Below are 20085 nucleotides of genomic sequence, written 5' to 3'. Positions count from 1 at the left end.
CCAAGCAAAGAAGGGAAAAACAGGTCATTTGTGGGCTCAAGCTATCAACTCTGCTCTGCTGCCTTCAGAAGGTAGATTCAGGGAAGAGATTATTATTGTTTGAAATTTATTTAACAACTTTGACATATCTGACAAAGCTGCCTTCAAGAAAGCGAGGTCATATCAGGAAGAAAACACATATCAATCATGTCTGTATGCTCTGCTTGTGTATAGCTGGCAGTGTAATTAAAAAAGATGCATTAAATACTAAAATACAGGAGAGCATACATTTAACTAGCTCAAGGGAACCATCTGGAATAGAGCCTGCTACAGAGCTGGGATATGAACAGGTATATCTAAACATGAGTTGTGTTAAATCAGCATCATCCTTCCAGTGGAGATGCCAGAGCACCTATGAGAAAAGTGTTCTCCAGCCAGGCCAGGCAGGGGAGGCAGCATGACCACCATTGGCATGCAGGCAGATACATGCAGCGGGACAGGCTTCCCACCTGACACCACACTTGCAGAGCTTCTGTCCACACAGCCCCTGAAGCTGGCTGCTGGAAATTACCTACAGAAGGAGTACGGACAGGTCCTGCAAGCCTATCAAGATAGGCACCGCGTTATCAAACCCATCCCAGCAGTGGGAGTACACAGACTTGGAAAAGACACAGCTGAGGGATGTTTTGAGTTCTCCAAGATTCACTAGTCAATCAGATTGCTATGAAACTTCTTGATATCAAGAGATTTACTTGCAGGTTTAATCAACATCACCAAATTAAGATTAAATAAACACTTCTACATATTCTTCCATCTTCCTCTCTCAAGAAATGCTAAATAGTTTATTTATGTTCAGACATGCCTCCTCTGCCTTCCATATCCCCTGTTGCTGCTTAGTCATACTCTGTGACTACGCAACCAGTTGTTATAGAATTTGTGCGAAGTCACAGATGGGGGATTAAAATTTCATTTCACTTAGGAGAACTAGAGTGAGAAAGTGTGAATTCATTTACATAACTCTACAGTAATTATAAAATTTGAAAGTGGAACTAAAATGTATTAGAAAGTTAATTATTTTATTACAAAGCATCTGGCTAGTATTTTTTCTGTTAAAATAAATCCTTTTCCTTTTGCAATCACCCCAGGTACAAGAGATTTGAGCCTGATCCTGCAAAGGCTTACACACTTCAGTAACTGACAACACACAGATAATCCCACCAGGACTCAAAGCATACACATCATATGAATGGAATCATTGATCCAGAGCATACAGAAGTCAATAGACACCTTGCTGCTGATTGTAATTAGCTGCGGATCAAGCTAAGCAGACACAAGCCTACGCATGACTGGGCCCTCTGTTAGGATCCCGACATTTCCAAACCCAAGACGTAGGACCATCTTCAACATAAAGACTTGCCACTGTAGCTGGTACATATCTACACTCCCTAGGCCACTTGAAAGCAAGCCCAGATCAGCTCTCATACAATACCTCTGTGTCCCTTGGCCCAGGATTTGCCTCTGGATAGAACTGCGCTGTGAAAATCGGTCTGGTCTCATGCATAATTCCCTGCAGGAATGAAAATTATTTTCTTAGACACCTCCTTGCAAGCAAGCAAGCGAATAGAAAGCCACGCCTTATCCCTGTAAGCACTGAAGGCCAAAGAACTGGCACGTTTCTTTGGGCTACCAAACTGACATCCATTTCATTCCCAGTCTTCAAGCAATGTCTTATCCAAAGACTCACTGAGCCTCTTCCTCTTCTGCTAATGTTCCAGCGCTTGTGTAACCCACTGAGCTGTGCATGGATGAGAAGCATAGTGGAGATATCACCTTCACTACAACAGCAAACACTACCAAGTTGTAAGCACTTCACAGAGCAGATATGCTAGTCTCCCTCCAGAGGAGGGACCAGGCAGAGAAGGAAAACATGCATAGCAAGAACAGATCACCTTGGACAAGGCTGTTACAGCATGAATAGTTTTACCATCCTGATCTGGTTGGTTCTGTCACAGGAGAAATGGATTTTGGTTGTGCTCTTGATTTCCATAACTTGCTTCAAATACTGACACAGGGCTTTGCACACAATCTCTGCCCTGGGTGGATTGTTTTCAGGGCTGTGATGAAGTGGGACCACTGCTCTGGACAAACAATAGCTATGAAGGACCTAAACTGAGTTTGGAGACAGTACTTGTAGTTTCAGTTGGAGCCAGGAAAAACAGACTTCTCATTTGCATGGCCTGATAGCACCAAGCAGCGTGGTCCAGTGGAAGACTACCCTATAGCTGTCATTGCTCACAGCCCCCAATTCCAGATGGAGGTAGAGAACTCCATCAAGAGGGAATCCAGGAAAAACTAGTTCTGATACAACCTGCTTCCCTTAGGAATGGACAAAGGAGTCCCAACAGCTAACATAGAGCAAAAGTGCCATCTCTGCCAGTGCCCAGCATAGGATGCTGGGATAAGACAGGGATGAGAGATGAGCTACTGGCCACAGTTGATCCATTATGGCATGAGTTTCTCCCCTCACAGTAAAGAATGTCATCAGTTTGTCACATTTTCCCTGAATGCTCATGTTACTTCTAGTTACATACATATATCTTCTAAAAATATTCACTCCACGGCTCGTCAGTATTTGGAAACCTGTGTTGGCTCTGTCCAGCTGTGATGGCTCAGGTCAGCCACAAGAAATTGCTTTTTCTTTTTCAAACAGAGGAATGCAATAGACTGCACAAGAGCCCATCCAGCCCTGTTCCTGTTTGTGCGTACCATGCTAGAACAACATGTCTCCTTGTCTCTCTGTCTGTGAAGGTTTAGGAGACTGATGCTGCTTTCAGCCTCACAGAAATGATCCTTTAGCTCACATAGAAGAATGTCATGCTTCTAGATCCAGAAGACTCGTGTCCAGAATTATCACCTACTTTATGCAAAAGCACCATCACTCTTGTCTCCAATCTTTAGCTAAAGCAAACATGAAAGGCCTGGGGATGAGAGCGTTCTGTTTGTCAACACAGCTAACACAAACTCATTTCAAAAATTGAACAAAACAGCTGTAATTTTTTTGCATTAATATTTTCTTTGGTAATATTTGTCTCTGTTTAGGTATGTGTGCAAAGATAAAGAAAACACCAACTGACAAACAAAACTTATTCTAAAATCATTAGCTGGAAAGTACTGTTCCTTGATCCTGTGAAGTATAGCCAGGATATGCCAGAACAGCACTATTCAATTTGCCAGACTTGATGTGGGGCATTTATACAAAACAACAGAGAAGCATATTCCCATGGAGTAAATTTCATTTGAAAATACCTTTTTTTCAATGATTTTCTAATAAATAACAAGACTTTACTGACTTGCACAACACACTAACGGACAAGATTTGAAATAGGCAATTGCAAAGCCTGCTATCTGTCTCAATATTTGCCTGACTTTGTCAAAACTGAGCTGTGGGATATTGTTTTCCTTCCTACGCTTCTCCCTGTTCAGCTGTGAATCTTCACAAGTCAGGCATTACTGATTTTTTTTTTCCCTACATGGACATCACTTGACTTCTACCCTAGATCCTGCAAGTTGCTCTCCTGAGGCAACTGACTCTTTCCCTCATGACTTTAGTTCCTGGAATTCTATTTACAGTAACAGACCAAATTAATAATATTCCTTTTCTGTGCTGGGCAACACTGAACCAACACAACAAAACAGTGACACAGGGTAGCACACCTGTGGCACAAGCCCTAAGACAACAGTAACTGAGTGAGCACCACTAATGGTAGGGAAATCACAGAAGACAGACAGCTGTTCAAGGGAAATCATGTCACTGTTGCAATCCTACACTCTGGGCTAGTATGGAAATCATGGTAGCGGCTCACCCCTTTTTGGCCCGTAAGGCAGGACCTCAAGTAAAGCACATGGTCAGATCATCAAGTTTAGTTCTGATAACTAATTGTAATCTGATAGCAAGCTTCAAGGAGGTGAAATAAAGTGAGAAGTCTTCACTCACTAGCAGCTGCTACATGCAGGTATCTGGAAAGCACGAGCTCACCTCATTTGTTTGATCGTTGGCATTCACAAAGAGAGGTTTCCAGCCGGCTGGGAGGGTAGAGCTGTCAATGGCATAACCATGGTTCTGAGCAGTGATGACAGCCTGTCCATTCACTGCATTCAGGACAGGCTGGTTCTGTCCTCTGAAAGAGAAAGGATCAGAGAACAGAGGATGGAAGCGCCAGATGTGTCCAAATGCCACAATTAGGAAGAGTTGATAACTGGGGGACTATACACAGCAGTTCAATAGTAGCTGTTCAATCCTGGCAGCCAACCTCAAAATGATAAATCCTAGGAGAAATTCTGCTATCTTTCAGTTTGAATGGGTTCAATTACATCAAATACTTTTAAAACACCCTCAAAAAAAGTAATGCATGACATGACAATTTAAATTAAAGACAAGAAGGATGGCTGAAATGAAGAAGTAATGCTACTGACATGCTAGCTCCCATTAAGGCAGTTCAGAAGCAAAGCACTGCTGCTCGGCAATGCTGAGCTGGTCTATATGGGCCCTGGGAAGCTGAAGAGCTACCGCACCTGTTGGCCATCTGCATCTTGTAGGAAGTAGCTCCAGCTGCTATTCCAGTGATTAGATTCCCCATGCTAATTCCAAACAAGGGCTCTGGCCGATTGCTCTCCAGGACCTAAAATGAATAGGTATTCAAGAGATACTGAGGTGTTCAGCAATTCCACCATAAATCATGCTAGTTCACTCACAGCAGCCACACAGATGTAGAAAAAAGCTGAATACAAGGGCAGCATCAGCCTATAAAGGGAAGTTTCCTCCTCTCCTCTGCTTCACAGGCAAGGCTTAGAGCACCACTTGATGTCTCTGTCTACTGGAGAGGAACAAGCAATGATACTCTGCATACAGCCATTTAGCGTGCAACACTATTTCAAATCAGAGCACTGTGAAATCAGTTCTTTTGTAAGGTCACAGAGGTCCTGAAAGAGCACAGGGTACTTCAAGACACTGGTAAGGCAGTCATGGTAATCATGTTTACTATGCATCGTTCACCAAGGTCTGTACAGCTTCATTGTAACTACTAGTCTGGAGACAGCTCCCAGTGGGCCAAAAAGAGGAATATCCAGGCAGCTGAAATGATGGAATGACATTTATTCCATAACATGTTAGTACAACCAACTGTTTAGATTCCAAGCACGTAAAAAAAAAAAAAAAAAAGAGGCAAATAAACAAAAATAAATTGGCCTACGGCTATTACACTGTACCTTTTTGACATTCTGAATCACCTCCTGGGCCTTCATAGGATCCCCTGGACCTCCAGAAATTATGAGACCATCATACTCCATGCTGGTGAAATCATGATCCCATGGAACCAAATGCACTTCTGCACCTCGCTAGGAAAAAAACCAAGGGAACAAGAAATGAGGGGAGGAGGGGAACAAATGAATTTGTGTCAAGAGGCTGTACATATGCTCTGTCTCAGAGATTGAGTTTGGATTTCAGTCATCACTTTGTCAGGAAAATAATGGGGCTTCTCTCCACTATCTGACCAGATTATTTTCACAAAACTGGTAGAGTTAGTATCTTTGAGTCACCTCAGTGCTGTTCAAGTTTGAAATTTGCTAGGGAGATCAAAACTTACTAATGGAATGTAAAATAAGTGTGTATGCACACATGTAAAATATGTTCACGTTTACACGGTGCATTCATCCTAACTGCTAAATTAGAGCTTCAGTTTCATTCTGTAACATGCCAGAAATAGTCCTGCACATCAAAAATGGCACAAACATCCACATAAACTAAAAAAGGGAAACAGGGAAACCCTGTACATCTAGAGAATGAGAGGACACCGCCTTCATTCCTCCTGCTTGGCTAAAGAAGTGAGGACTGCTACATCACTGCACTAACAACAGGAAAAAATTTTCACAGAATCATAATGTTAAAGAATAACTCAGGAGGTCATCTGGTCTAATCCCTGCTCAAAGCAGGGGTAATTTCAACTTTAGGGCAGGTTGCTGAAGGCATTGATCAGTTGAATTTTTAATATCTTCCAGGGCAGACATTCCACAATTTCTTTGGGCCTGTTTCATCCATTCACCATCCTCACTGCAAAATTTTCCACCCAATTTATTTATTTTTTACAATGTTGGGTTGACCTTCCTTCATTGTTCTTTACAGAAGCTGTGTCTTGGCTTTTTAAAACTTGCCTTCTAGGAATTCTTCTCACTGCTGAGAGGCTGCTGCTGCACAGATCATCTTCCTTATCCCCTCAATATAGTGTACCAAGTTCAGAAAACACCTCCCCGTCCATACAGAATCATCCTAAAAATTCTACCTCATTTTAGGAGGGCAACTGCTACTAGAATGGATGTGTCCAGGCAGAAGGAAGGCTAGTGAGTACAGACGAGGCTCTTACCAAAGCAAAACAAGAGGTGAAGGACATAAAGCACTGACCTACCTTTACTAGCAGACGGATAACGTTGTGCTTCAACCCACAGTCAACAGCTACAACTTTAATTGGATTCCCTCTTCCATAAACCTTGACTTCCTATAAGAAGGCAGACCATGCTGAAAATTACTTGTAAATTATTCTGTCCCCAAAACACTGGGAAGATGGGTAGCAGAAAAACTTTTCACCAACATGTAGCAACCGGTACTTAACAATCAGTTTACATGGAAATCTCCAGAAGTACTTCAGACATTAGCGCTTCCTTCATTTTTCTGTGAAAGTAGAAGTTATAATGCTCTTTTATATACTTTTGATTACAGCAGTAATAGCAATTCCTAAGAAATCACTTGTTTCCATAGCTAATAAGCTTTCTTCCTGTGTTTCACCTCACTGGCAGTGAAGCAGCAAGCCAGTTCTCACAGATTATTGAGTCCAAGAGAAACATGAGATACACGGTGAGAGATTTTCAGCTGAAGTTAAGTCATCCTGCTGATGCCAGTGGTGCAAGGCTACTTCACACCAGCTACAGATCCATCACATTAACATGACTGACCCTTCAGTCACAGTAAGACCAAAGCATAGCACAGCTGGAGATACCCTATGAGTGACCTCCAATGCATCACAACAGTATAGACTAGGCCAAGCATGTCACTGAGCATGACCTGTGTTCATGTGGACCTGACAGTTTTACATATCAGACAACACTTTTTTTTTTCCAGCTGCTGTTCCTTCACCCATCCCACAAAGTAAATTGTCACCAGTCCCAAATCTGGACTATTATGCTTTGTACACCCACTTATCCACTGGTCACAACCAGCATGGAAGAGAATAAAGTCAAACCACCATAAGCTGTATGGGCCTTGACACTGCAACATGCAGACATGCTGACAGACAGCTGTAGCACTGATGGAAGGCTGTTTGTGGACAGCTTCTTTCTGAAGCTTGCTGGATAGTTTTTTGCTTGTTACATGACTGCAGTTAGCACCAGGCTGGGATGTTATTCATCAATAAGTGCATAAGGCAGCCTTCTTTCTTCTAAAATCAAACTATTCCTACCTTCATTTATGCTCAGCTTCTGAAAGCTGATACTGATAGGTGCACTTGACCCAAAGTGGCTTTTCTCTTGTGCAACACACCACTGGGAAAAAAAGGTCTTTTTTGGGGGGGGTTGGGTTGTTTGTTTGTTTTTTAAACAAAGTAACTCCCTTTTAATCAGCTTCCCTGGCATTCATATTCCACAGCTGGTCCCCTTTATGAAAATATGCTGAAATCCATGCTCAATATGCCTGGTGTGGGGTGACAAACTGAATCTTTTCATAGGCAGATTATGATCAGCCAGAAGGAAAGATATCCTCTCTACAGGGAACTCCAGATTAAGTTTATTAGCAGAATATTACAACTCCTCCCTCTGTGTTAGCCTAACTCTGTCCTTGTTTGAAATGTTATCTTTCCAAAGATTGTGATGAAGAGATTTTGGGGTTGCAAGAGCACTTCCTATGTGAGGACAGCTCTGATTATCACTGGGAGTGACTTACTGCCATGTCAGGCACAAGGATGGAAGAGATGGGGTGCAAGGAGCCACCTCCCTTCACTACAAGGCTTCAAGCTGCAACATGTGAACCACCAATAATCCACCTCTGAGGACATAACACAGAGCCAGTAGTGTCACCACTGATGTAGCAACTCCTGCTGTATAATGCAGATTTTTTGTATCAGAACGTACTTTGTAGTTCAAGCTACATAATCAGATGGCAAAGTACCTCACAATCCCTTTTTGATAATTAATAGAACGGAAATCACATTGAAACTGGGTCTTGCTAGATCACCTAAGGTTTCTAATATGAATCTGTGCCTGACATCAAATACAACAATATCTTCACAGTCACCAATACACAAGTGGATTCTACTTCCAGAGTCCATGGTAGAACTGTATTACTGCACAGGAATTGTATGGGTCTTCTACTGGCTGTCCTTCTGGCTTCTGGGAGATGGATTTCAAAAATCTCAAGAAAATCAAGGCGTTCAGTTCTCGCAGAAGCTAACTTAGTGTCATGTGCCAGAGTCCCTTCAGAAAAATTCACCCTCCTTTTTAAAAAGGTTTTTGGACACCCATCAGTTTTTGATAACATCCATCCTTAAAAAGCTGTAAAACATTATGAAGCAAACATCTCCCTCAAATTTTCTCCTTGGCTGTTCTAATGGCCAGAGGGAGTTGTGGGGCAAAACTGCTCTGAGGTAACTTAATTACCTCACTCTCAAAACTCTTCCCTGTCCAGTTAATTAGGCTGTGATTTGTTACAACCTGTCCTTCAACAGAAAGACTAATTTTAGGTGTTGCTGTCTTCACATCCTTCTCCCCCACTTCTCACACTTCCAGTTCCTCTGTACTGCAGAGCACTGACCCTTGCATCTGGCCAAAAGTATGTCTAGACAGAAACCAAACTGGGAACTGGATCAGGGAACTGTTAAAATATATTGCTTCTAAAGTCAGAGGATTTCCCTTATCTGTTCACTGCACAGCCTATAAGAAACTGTCCCGGTCTGAAAGGATGATGTGGAAAGGCTGTGAGCCAGCAGTCAGGAAGAGTCAAACTCCTGCTGGCAATAGTGCTGAGAACAAAACAAGTACGTGGGGCTGTATGTGCGACTAGAAATTACTTTTAGCTTCAAGTGGTGAAATACCTCTCTGCTCGGGGACCCTGACCATCACATGCATCAAAAGAAAACAACAAAAGTTTCTGCAAAATACCGGCACTTTTCTATATTCCCTGCCCTTTATAGGCAATGTTAGCAAATGAAGTCTATACCACTAGCATCTAAAAGATGTGGGGTAAAAAATAATAATAATAAAAAAATCAATCAGTCCTAATGTACAATTGATAAGTAGATTTCGGATCATACTATATCTCTATTTACATGAAAATAGCTGTTTGGCAACAGATAGACTATCATGTCCAGCAATTACCAACACTGAACAGCTTACTTCATTTTCAGCTTTATTTGCGATGTTGCTTTTTAAGCCTATAAAATGAAGTTATAAACATAATGAGACCACCAAAGCTCCGTTAATCTTATTATATCTCCCTTTTAGAAGCTATTTTCAGCCTCTTTACAGTAATTCTGTCTTAGTAATTGCAGAGCTTAGCATCAGCAACCTTACCTATTTCTGAGTTATTGCTCGAAGTGGCTCCACCTGCGTCTTGCAATCATAGATCACAACCTCAATAAGCAATTGCCATCCTTCTGTGTAGCAACAAGGCCCTGACTCAAAATACAGTGGAGGTATTGGCATGAATGGTGAGGTCACCAAAGGTGAGATTTGCAAGACAGCCTATATATTTCAATGGCATCCCAGGTAAATCCACACCTGGATGGAGACCGCACTTCAAATTCCCACTTGTTCACTGACCAGTTAGTTCTGGACTGCTTCTCACTCACACCACTAGCACACCAGCTTATGTGTAGAACTATTTGCAGAACTCTTCCAGAGCCTCACTGATCTTGGAGCTGCAAACACCACAGTAAGCATGGAATTTGTAAAAGGGACTCGTTCTCTCAGTTCTCACTTCAACCAATGGGATTGAGTACCCAAGGCATTCTTAATCCCACAACTAAATCCCCATAGGGTCCACAGTTTAGGACATTAGCCCCTGTGTTGGTACAAGAACAGTTACTGTTCTTAGTATGGGTCTGGTTTCCTACAACCTCATGATTTATAATGTTTTTCTCAGCTTGTGGTTGAGCAAGTTTGCATGCCCAGCTAACAAAGTACAAAATTAACTGCTGTTCTGTACATGTCTATAGACAAAGCAGCTAATACTAGTAATACTAGATCCAGGGGATTCTTAACTTGGTCTCTTTTAGAAATATCTTCTGGAATCACCTCAACAAAATTATGCCTGAACACAGATTATCAAATATTATTGTGACCTTTCCTGAAATTTATACAAGGAAAGCAACCATTCTTGTTATTAATTCTTCTTGTGTTTGAAAATGTCCACCATATAATAGGTCTAACTGTATTCTCAATACTTCTCAACCCTGTCTTTTAACACATAATCCTCTGAACAAAGCGCTGTTCAGGCCACATTCAGTTCAACACAGCTCATTTTACATCTTCAGCACTGCACCTGAGAAGCCATGGGGACTCTACAAGGATGATGTTGAGAGGACAGTCCTGCAAAAGTATGGAAAAGTCCCCAGATTGTTTGTTTAGAAAGACTGGATGATCCCCAAAGCAAACGGGGAGCAGTTACAACCTGGAGTATACAGCCCTGGGACTACAGAAGAACTTCTCACCTTTGTTGAAACTTCTGCAATTAAGTTTTGCTTATTTGGGTCTGTAAACTCCACGGGTTGACCTTCAAATTCAATCTTCCCAAGTATCGTGCCCTGTGGAAATACACCAGTAAACAAAAACCATGAGCAAAGGAGAAGCTGTGAACACTGGGACAAGGTGCTGACAGGCACAGCAACTGGAACAGATGTTTACAGATAGTTTCTTGGAGAGTTATAAACATTTCTAGCATCTTCAGAAGTTTATGAGCTTTCCTTGGTATCAAAAATCTGTTTAAAATCCTTCATTCAAGGGAGAGGCATTGTCAGCAATAAAATTTGTCAATAGGCAGTTTTTTGGCAAGGTGTCTAGTGACAGTAAAATGGGTTGCCTTCCAAGAGGATCAGAATTCAGATCCCAGAATAACTGTTACATAGATGTGGGAGTAATCCACAAAGCAGTGGGAAGCTTCTTGGTTTTGGAAACCCACTGTGAGGTCTTCAGCCACCTCCTGTGGATAGCCACAAGGCAGCAGAGCTGGTGCAAGGCAAAGCTGTGTAGGAGGCAGGTCAGCACAGCTGTTTTCTGAATAAGGTGTTAAAAAAAAAAAAAAAAAAATCACTTCCAGAAAGCTCTACTCTTTATTGCTGTTACCACATTGCAGAAGCTAGGACACTCTTGCTCTGCCAGCAGCGTATCCTTCTCCACCTTCTACTCATTAAAGTTTTTGGTTAAAAAAATCCCTGGTTTGGCTTTGGCCCACTCCTGGAATAAGTGGGATTAAGCTAGGGTTAACTTCTCAGCATGGGGACAGAGTGTGCAACACAGAACTTTTCAAAGACAGACATATAACAGAGGAAGTAAATGTTTTGTTGTAACTTTTAATGCATAACACTTTCATAATAAAACATGTTAAACTCTAGCATGCACACCAGAATAGCTCATTGGGTTTAGTGATGCTTCCATGAGATACTTCCATGGTTGTCCATACCTGAAGTATCCTTGCCATTTTCCTGGGGTAAGAAAGAGCCAGCATCTTGCACTGCCATGCATACTACTAAGGGTAAGTTTTAAAGACAGAATTTTGCTCTTAACAGTGGCTGACATCCTATCTCAAGTAGCACCTTACACCAAAAGCTGCTCTGGGCTGCTTTGCATGGAGCAGAGCTGGAAAGGTCAGCATCATCTTAAAGAAGTCAGTTTCTTGGGAACCACAGAAACTGCTGAGTGCCACCATGCAGTAGGTCCCATAAACGCTGATGACAAAGCCCTAAAGCCCTCGCTCTCAGACAGGAACCCTGTGTCTTACCTTGCCCCCAGACTATTCAGCCAAACGGTCCCTGCATTTACTTTTTGAGTACAATTCAACAAGTCACTGCTCATTTCTGCATTCATCACAGTGAAGCCCTGTTCTCACCCCTGGTTTATAAACAGACATGGAGTGAAATACTAAGCTGTTTGTTTCAACCTGAGAGGACTGGGAGAAAAGGTGACATTATGCACTATTTTAAAAGCCATAAACCAATACCACTCAGAGTCCCAGCATAATGGGCATTACTACCATACCCTGATAAGTTACAGGATAAACATTGAAAGTATATTTACTTTGGATAAGAGGGATGCTGATCCATTAAACAGTACATCTCAGAAAGTAGAAGACATTTTGCCATTTTCTACTGTATTAAACTGCAGTTATCTGCTATCTATAAGAACAGGACAATGTCCTATCTTCCCATAAGAATTCATTTCTACAAATATCTTCTATTCAAGCTGGGTCGTTCATATTTTGCTCTGTGGAATGAAAGGGGGTGTGGGCTTGGATTGCAGACTGCAAATTGATCACCTAAAGAAAAGAGCAGCTTCAAATAATCCACTACAAAGGAATAGCCTCCAAGGCACATTTACATTCAGACTGGCTTTGATCACATATTTAGCCAGCATGAAGTGTACCTTAACATTAACCTCCACTTGGTAAAATAAACCTACTCATGTCCTTCAATTGTCAGCTCTTGGAGAGCAGAGCAAAGTAATGGCTACTAAAAATAATAACAGGCTTCAGCCAAAGAAAACCAGCCTGAATTAGAAATCCAGCTTAGGTTATTGTAGGCATTCTTTTGTCTCTCAGGAGCAGGACAACTTCGACTGACCAAAGGTGGTGCTGCCTGTAAACTAATATCCACAGTATCTGACAGAGTTGTTGCTCTGTCTGACTGTTACTCTCTGAAGCAACATGTAGTTGACACTACTACCTGTTGTGTCTGACACAGCTAACTGAGGTCTTTCATTTACATCAGCTTGTGCTGGTTCAATTATGTAGAAGAGGAAACCCAGAGCAGAGCCAAGGAGAGGGGACTCCCTTGGACCAGAGCATTGCCTCAGCTGTACAGAAGACACAGAGCCTTTGGAAAAGCACAGGGATCTGAGCAGCATCTGATATAAAGGCAGCCCAGCAGTAGCATTGCTACCCCAAGTTTGCTGCACTGTTAGAAAAAGGGCCCAGCAACAGCAAGATTAATGCAACTGGATCAAGGGAAGCAGATCATACCTTGTCACGAATTAATTTGGACAGCGCTCTAGTGTCAATCCCATAAAGTGCAGGCACCTAAGAAAACACAAGAAAAGGAAAAGTTAGAGAACAAGCGCTCAGACAGGGGAAGACAGCAGCCAGATCACTTTGGTGATAAGAACATGTCCTGTTTTAAGGAGCTCTGGTTCTTAGCAGCACTACTACAAAGTTGCCTCACTTCTAGCTCTTCACTTCTCCTCCCTATTCGTACTCATAAATAGCTTAGTTCTTGAAATCTGGCTTCTGCACTAAAAAGCACAAATTAAAAAGCTCACATGGCAAATATCTGTCTCATTTCTGAGCCCCATTTTGCCTTACTTATGAGCACCCAATCTTCCCAGCTGTCACAAGTCAGTGGCAATCTACTGACACATCCTTCACTCCCACAGCTTCAAGTCAGTGGGGTTCTGGCAGCTAACATCTCTTGAGATTACAACCATGGCAACCTCTAGGAGCAGCACTAGAGAAATATTTGATGAGGGAATAGAATATAATCTGTATCATATCTATGGAGAACAAAACATTCCCATTTAATTAACATTCCTTCTGGAACTTGGAAATCTTGGAAATACCATTCCACCCTGAAAAAGAGAAATGGATAAAGAATCAGAGTACTATGGAACACCTAATGAGCCCAGTACAGACTGGTGAAGACATCCGAGGAGAAAAGTGGTTACCAGCTCAAGCCACCAGCTCTTTCTCCTGTCCCATACATATAAGTCTGTTCTCATAATGATCGCTCACCTGTTCTTCTTGCAACCACTCTCCCAGGCTCCTAGCAGCCTGCCAGTGACTGTACTCATTGCTGTAATCCAGCACCAGCAAACCTGAAACCTGCAGAGAGAAGAAATGGCATTTTTCACTGAAAGATCACTCTGTACTTGCCCTGCACTTTCCAAGCTTTCACTATTCATCTGCTGCAAACCATTGCATGGACAGGACATGAGGCTAGGTAGACATGATATGGCTGCTCTTACATAACAAAAAGATAGCAAATCTGAGTTTTCACAGGAGCAGTGCACAAAACAGGTACTTGGCAAAGGGGTAAAGACTCCATGCACTGTCATGATTGTACCAGGGCCTTTTTATTTAGGAAATACATAAAATAATGTGACTTCCAGGTAACCAAAGCTGCAAATTGCATTGAACTGAAAAAAACACTTCTCATTAGAAAGAAAATGGAAATTTAAGACAAGACAAAATGTTTTGTCTTGATTCATTTTTTGTTTAAGAAAGCTTTTCCCTTTTAAGTGACATTTCATTTCAGAAGTCAGCTCCATTTTCCAGTGCAGTTAGATAGCTTATAAAGAAGACATTTCACCTCAGGACAGATAAATATTTCACTGGTTCTGCAAGTATGTGGTTTTGTTTCATTTTTCAGTACTGCCACCACTGCATAGACACAGCCCTGCTCCTAGCCAATATCCCCTGTCACCACAGTGTAAATACTGGTTCCTGCACTAGTACATAAGGCCTTCTCCACATAACTGTCACCTCCCTGTTTGCGGTAGTACAAGCATATAGAGAAAAGTCTCAGCATATAGAAACTTCTCATTCTTCCTGACATTTGATCTCTCTGTGGCAACCAGTCCTGGGCAAACACAGATCCATATGAGGCAGAAAGGAATGAAGGAAATGTGGGAAAAAAAGTCATCCAGGACAGCCGTTCACAAAAAAATGCAGCATGTCTATCACTGATGGGAAATACACCACTTTCAGACAACACATGGCCTGGTACAGAAAGCAAGATGGATAATCTTTTGCCACCATTCCTCCAAAGGACAATATCCAGAAGAAGAAAAAGAAAGGCTGAGTATTATTGATTCCTTCCGACTTCTATGAGGGTACCATTAAACTCTTGTGCACACACAAACACACACAGACACACACTCTCAGGCTATTAGCACTACCCTTTGATCAGCTCTGCATCACCCTGTTACCTTGATCCCATCAGACTCCAGAAACCTCCTGAGGCCCATTTTGTCCAAAGCGGCCGTGTCAGGTGCTCCACCATTCCCAACTATGGGGTTAGCCAGTGTAAGAATCTGTCCTTTGTAGCTGGGATCTGTCAAGGCTTCAGGATATCTAGATGACGAAGCAATAGAAGCAAAGTATGTTAGTCTGGAGTTGAAAGGGAAACAAAACAGCCAGTGAAAACAAGACAGGTCTGAATTCCCATATGACTGACAGAAATGGTATTCATGTGAAAGCATTCTCAGTATAAAAGCAAACACATCTGTGAATCTGCCCTGACTTTGCCATCTGTGATTAAACATTTGACACTGAGAACAAGGAAAGTCTTTGGCTTCTCATGTTTCATTTAAGAAAAGCACCGGAGCTATTAACAAACTCATATTCCTTGAGATTTCACATAAGGTAAACAACTACATGAAGTGCAGAGTGACCACAGAACTGCAGTAAGTGCATGGCATATCACTTGACCCACAGATAACAGCTTGGGCTTGGTCATTCTTTGGGCACACCATGCAGGCATTACTTTGTCATCACTGTGTCCTTCCCTCCATGCAGCGTGAGAACTTGCCCCTACCAGAGGCAACAGCTCAAACTGAAGAGCCAACAGACAACAGAGCTGTGTGCCCAGACTTGGTCCCTTCCCCAATCTGGAGCTTGCAGGTCTTGAGATGTTAAAGGCTGTAATTGCTCTTTCTGTGGGGGAGCAGGTAGACAAATCTATGCCTATCTTTTTGTCTGGGGATCAGGGAAGCAGCTATGAATCACCCTTGTGATTCCTCACAACTACTCTGGCCAGGTTCTTCCCTCATACTTGTTCTGTCAACAAACCCCGCCATGGTACCACTTCTGCAGCTTCTTCCAGCGGAGGCCTGCCCTCTCTTCTAGGCAATCTCCAGGCTCCCACCCACAGGACACCATACATTTCACCTGAGAAGACTCCTAAGTTCTTGGAATTTAGCTTGTGTACCTCTGATGAAGGCAAGTTGAAGGTAGTGTTTTGGGATTCAGCAGTCCACCCTGGCTACAAGTCCCCAAAGCCTGTCCTTATATCTTTACCCAAGGCAGAAGCCCCAGAAACAGCAATTTTGTTCAAGCACCAGCCTGAATACCCTTCTTAGCAAGGACAGATCTAAAAGTGTGGTGGAGTATTCTTCTGCAATGGAGGGTCAAACCTAGGATTCTGCAAAGTATCAGCTCTGCATCCAGCAGATCCAGCCTCACTTTCAACCCCAAGAGGGGGACAGGGTAAACCTGTACTACATGTCCATGCTCCTATTCTTCAGCTTCAAATTAACACAGTCATTCACTCTCTCCCTTATACTGTTCCAGCAATCCATTAAACAATTGCTGTCTTTCAACCCAAAAAGCAGCTGTAATTTACAAACAGATGAAGTTATCCACAAAAATGTTTAGCCAAATGCATAAAGACACTTCAGGATGAATCTGCCCTATAAAAAATATAATTTATTATTGTCATTATTGTTTAAACAATACATAATTGGCAACTCCAGCCATCTACCAGATATCAGCAAGTCACAAGGGACATTTTTATGGAACATTGGACTTACTGCCAGAAGATTAATTGTCAAGCATTGGGAAATCCTTCAATAGACCTAGAATGGTTGCAAGCAGATACAGACAATGCAGCACACCAGCCAGCTCTGAGAAATGACATGTCAAATGAACAACGGCCATGAAATATTTTCAGGTAAGCCTCCCCTGCTGTTCAAATCTATCCTTCCTGCTGCAGGTAAACAACCACACAAAGTGCAGTGTGATCACAGAACTGCAGTAAGTGCATGGCACGTGCACATTTGGCGTTACTGTCTCCTTCCAAGTCAATTACTTATGCTTCCAAAAGACTCTTTGTTAATGACAAAGCTAATGTAATTAACCTTTGCATGTTATTTGTAACCAGCAAACAAGGACAGAGAGCCATTGGGTTTGGCTGGGGAATGAAGGCACAGCTCTGCACTGAGACTCAATGCCCTTTAAACAGGCACAATGCCTTATGAAGCACAGAGGAGCAGATGGGAACACGAGTTCCAAAGATGCTGCAAAATCTAATCCTTGCTGTGCCTGCCCAAAGACCTGCCTGATTTCAGTAAATTCCTGTCAATCAGTTCTCTTTCTAGAATATCATGGGAAACACACACAGACTTATCAGAGGCAAATGCATTTACTGAGTTGTTTCAAACTTGGGAACTTTTTATGGGTTGTAATTCTTCTTTCTTAATTGGAAATCTATCTTCCTTTTTGTTCTTACACGAAACAGATGGCTGCAACACCAAGTTTTTTTCTTTTTTTTTTTTTTTTTTTGAGTGAATGTTTCTGAAAAGTTCATCCTTATGCTTTTCTAATGAAAAGGCAACATTCCATCCCTAGAAGAGTGCTTTCTGCCCTCTATGCCAGGGTAATATGACAACACTTCAACCAGCTTTAGCTACTTCAAGCCTGAAAGCTGTATGCACATAAACTGATTTGCCTCCTAGTTCTATGACATGAGTCAGCAGGTAGGAGTCCAGCTGAGGAGATGAAGCGCAGAACAGTGTCAAAGTACAAACAAACCAGTAGGCTACAACAAGGCTTTACCGTTGGTCAGCTTCTGCTGTCTGCACTGTATCGCCTTCCTCCAGAGGCCAGACCACACTGCTACTCCTCCATCCAACCCCCTCTCCCACCATCCTCAGGGCTATTTAACCACTTTGTGGGAACGAGCTACAGCTGCACATCATCCATGTCAATCAACCCACTGCCGCTGAGGCAAGGCCACAGCTGCACATTATCAATGCTAATCAGCCCACTGCCTTCAGTCCTCTACAGAACAGCATATTAATCGCCCCAGTACAGAGCCCATGCTGACCTCACTCACCATCTAGAAACACCCAGTTCACATAAAGCAGTGGTCTGAGGCTTAACAGCAGCCCCAGCAAAATCACCCCTGAACTAGCCTCTTGCTCCCTGTACTGACAAACTGCCATGTGCCCAGACAGTCTGTAAAAGACCCCAAATCTTGGCACCTCCTTTATGCAGGCACCTAGCTTACTGCATCAATCAAAAGAGGTAGCTGGGTTCCTATGGATACATAAGGTCTTGATCTTTGTGATCAGGAGCACTAGGCAAAGCTACAGGGTTTCTTTCACTGGACAACAATCTCTGGACCAGTAGCAGATCTGTCACTTTTATGATCTGCAACAATGCTGCAAACTCTTAACTTCCTCTTCTCCAAATCAATCAAGGTTATGTTCCTGGGGAGTGCTCTGAAGATACAAGCTTACATTTTGAATGTTCCCTCCATGCCCATATGCTCCCCAGCACAGAAGAGATCTCTTTCAGGGGCATTCTCTCCATATCACTAGAAAATGAGCAAACACAGCTTCTGCTGCCACAGTAACATGTGGAGAGAAAATTAATCCATCAGGTCCTCCTTGACTTTTGTGATGTGACAAGATTTATTGCCCATAATGTATCACTGAGAAGAGAACTCTGGTGCCCTCCATCATTCTGATCTATATTAAACAGTTGCTTGTTGGCAGGTATATTAACACAGCCAGTAATTAGTGCTGTCAAAATACTTAAATAATCGCCTCCTAATGCAAAACTTTGCAAACAGATTCCCCTCTGCAGCAATTTAACATTCTCACCAATGAGTTCATTTGAAAACTCATCCTGTGAGTACTGGTTTCTCCAAAGGAGACCAGAATTTGGGGAATTCAAGGCAGCTGGGTGAAGACAGCTATGAGTGACTGCAGGAAAAGCTCAAATACCAATGACCTCAGAGCTGTCTCACCTCCCCAGGGGCACGTCACTCTCCTGACCAAAAGCCTCATTCTTCTGGGCAGATTTCCTCTGCTCAAGCAGTTCAACAAAAGCACCAGCAGTGTTTGGCTGCTATCCTATGTCAGCCACTGGCTTCCACCACTCAAGAGGACAGAAAGTCATGCTAGGTTAGGCACAAATCTCATCCTACCCTTTAGCTGGAAAGGGCACAGAGTTTAAATGAATCCTTAAGTGTGGTAAGAGCCAACAAATGTCATAAGAGATAGGTCATATAGGTGAACCTTGGGATTTTAAAATTTTGCACTTGGAACCAAGTTCCATTACCTAGAAGGCTGCAGATGCTTCAAACCTCTATATTTTATAAGGGCACTGAAGGGAGCACAAAGACAGCTCCTCTGCTCTGACTCAGCAGTGGCTGCATTTCACTGGGAAGTGATCAGGTCCCTACATGGATACCTCACTACCATGGTTACTTATATCTGCCTTTAAAGCTGCTCATCACCACAAATGCTATGACACAAGAGGACTGCCTGAAGTCTCTTCATTAACTATCTTGCTCTGTGTACCCCTGGACCACAGTGTTTTCTTATACAGAACACTGCATGCTTGGATCAGGCCCCTACAAGCTTGCAAAAAGCAGCTTTCACACTTTAACAGGGTCCCAGAGAAGTTTTGGTGCTTATATCTCATTTGCTTTTGCCTTACCCAGAAAGACCAGTGTTGAACACGAGTTCCCCTGCTGTGGAGGATGGATAGCCAAAAGAATAGCCCTTCATCTTCGTCCCATCTTCCAGCACCAAGTTCGCTGTCTGAGCCTAGAGAAAGGCACATGAAGAAGCTCAGACACAGGAGGAAAAGGTTTGATGTTTATACAAGTAACACTTGGGACACCTGCCTTTCAGGCCTCATGTTGTAAGTATTCCTACTCCTCTCCCATTCCCAGCTGCCAAGACACTGTCCCTTTTACTAGTCTCCTGATGCTCTTCTTCCTTCAGTTAGGAAACACTGTGCTCCTAATGAGGGCAAGGCAGCTGGCAAAACCCACTGCAAGCAGAGCATGT

General features: G+C 42.6%; 1 protein-coding gene across 1 annotated transcript in view; it reads right to left on the bottom strand.

The window, feature by feature from the left end:
• CPS1 (carbamoyl-phosphate synthase 1) overlaps positions 1-19832 on the bottom strand; it is a 90335-nt gene extending 70503 nt beyond the window's left edge. Inside the window, exons 1-10 of the mRNA XM_040605144.1 lie at positions 19730-19832; positions 15211-15355; positions 14015-14104; positions 13250-13306; positions 10728-10820; positions 6438-6527; positions 5245-5373; positions 4552-4658; positions 4016-4157; positions 1469-1546 (exon numbers count right to left, since the gene is read on the bottom strand). Of these exons, the coding sequence (XP_040461078.1) occupies positions 1469-1546; positions 4016-4157; positions 4552-4658; positions 5245-5373; positions 6438-6527; positions 10728-10820; positions 13250-13306; positions 14015-14104; positions 15211-15355; positions 19730-19800 (1002 nt within the window). The 5' untranslated portion in view covers positions 19801-19832. The remainder of the gene's footprint in view (positions 1-1468; positions 1547-4015; positions 4158-4551; positions 4659-5244; positions 5374-6437; positions 6528-10727; positions 10821-13249; positions 13307-14014; positions 14105-15210; positions 15356-19729) is intronic.
• Positions 19833-20085: the final 253 nt, after the last annotated feature.

The sequence above is a fragment of the Falco naumanni genome, chromosome 8 (genome assembly GCF_017639655.2).
Source record: "Falco naumanni isolate bFalNau1 chromosome 8, bFalNau1.pat, whole genome shotgun sequence".
In the NCBI taxonomy this organism is placed as follows: Eukaryota; Metazoa; Chordata; class Aves; order Falconiformes; family Falconidae; genus Falco; species Falco naumanni.
The sequence above is the reverse complement of the archived record's forward strand: the minus strand, read 5'-3'. Positions and strand labels throughout refer to the sequence as shown.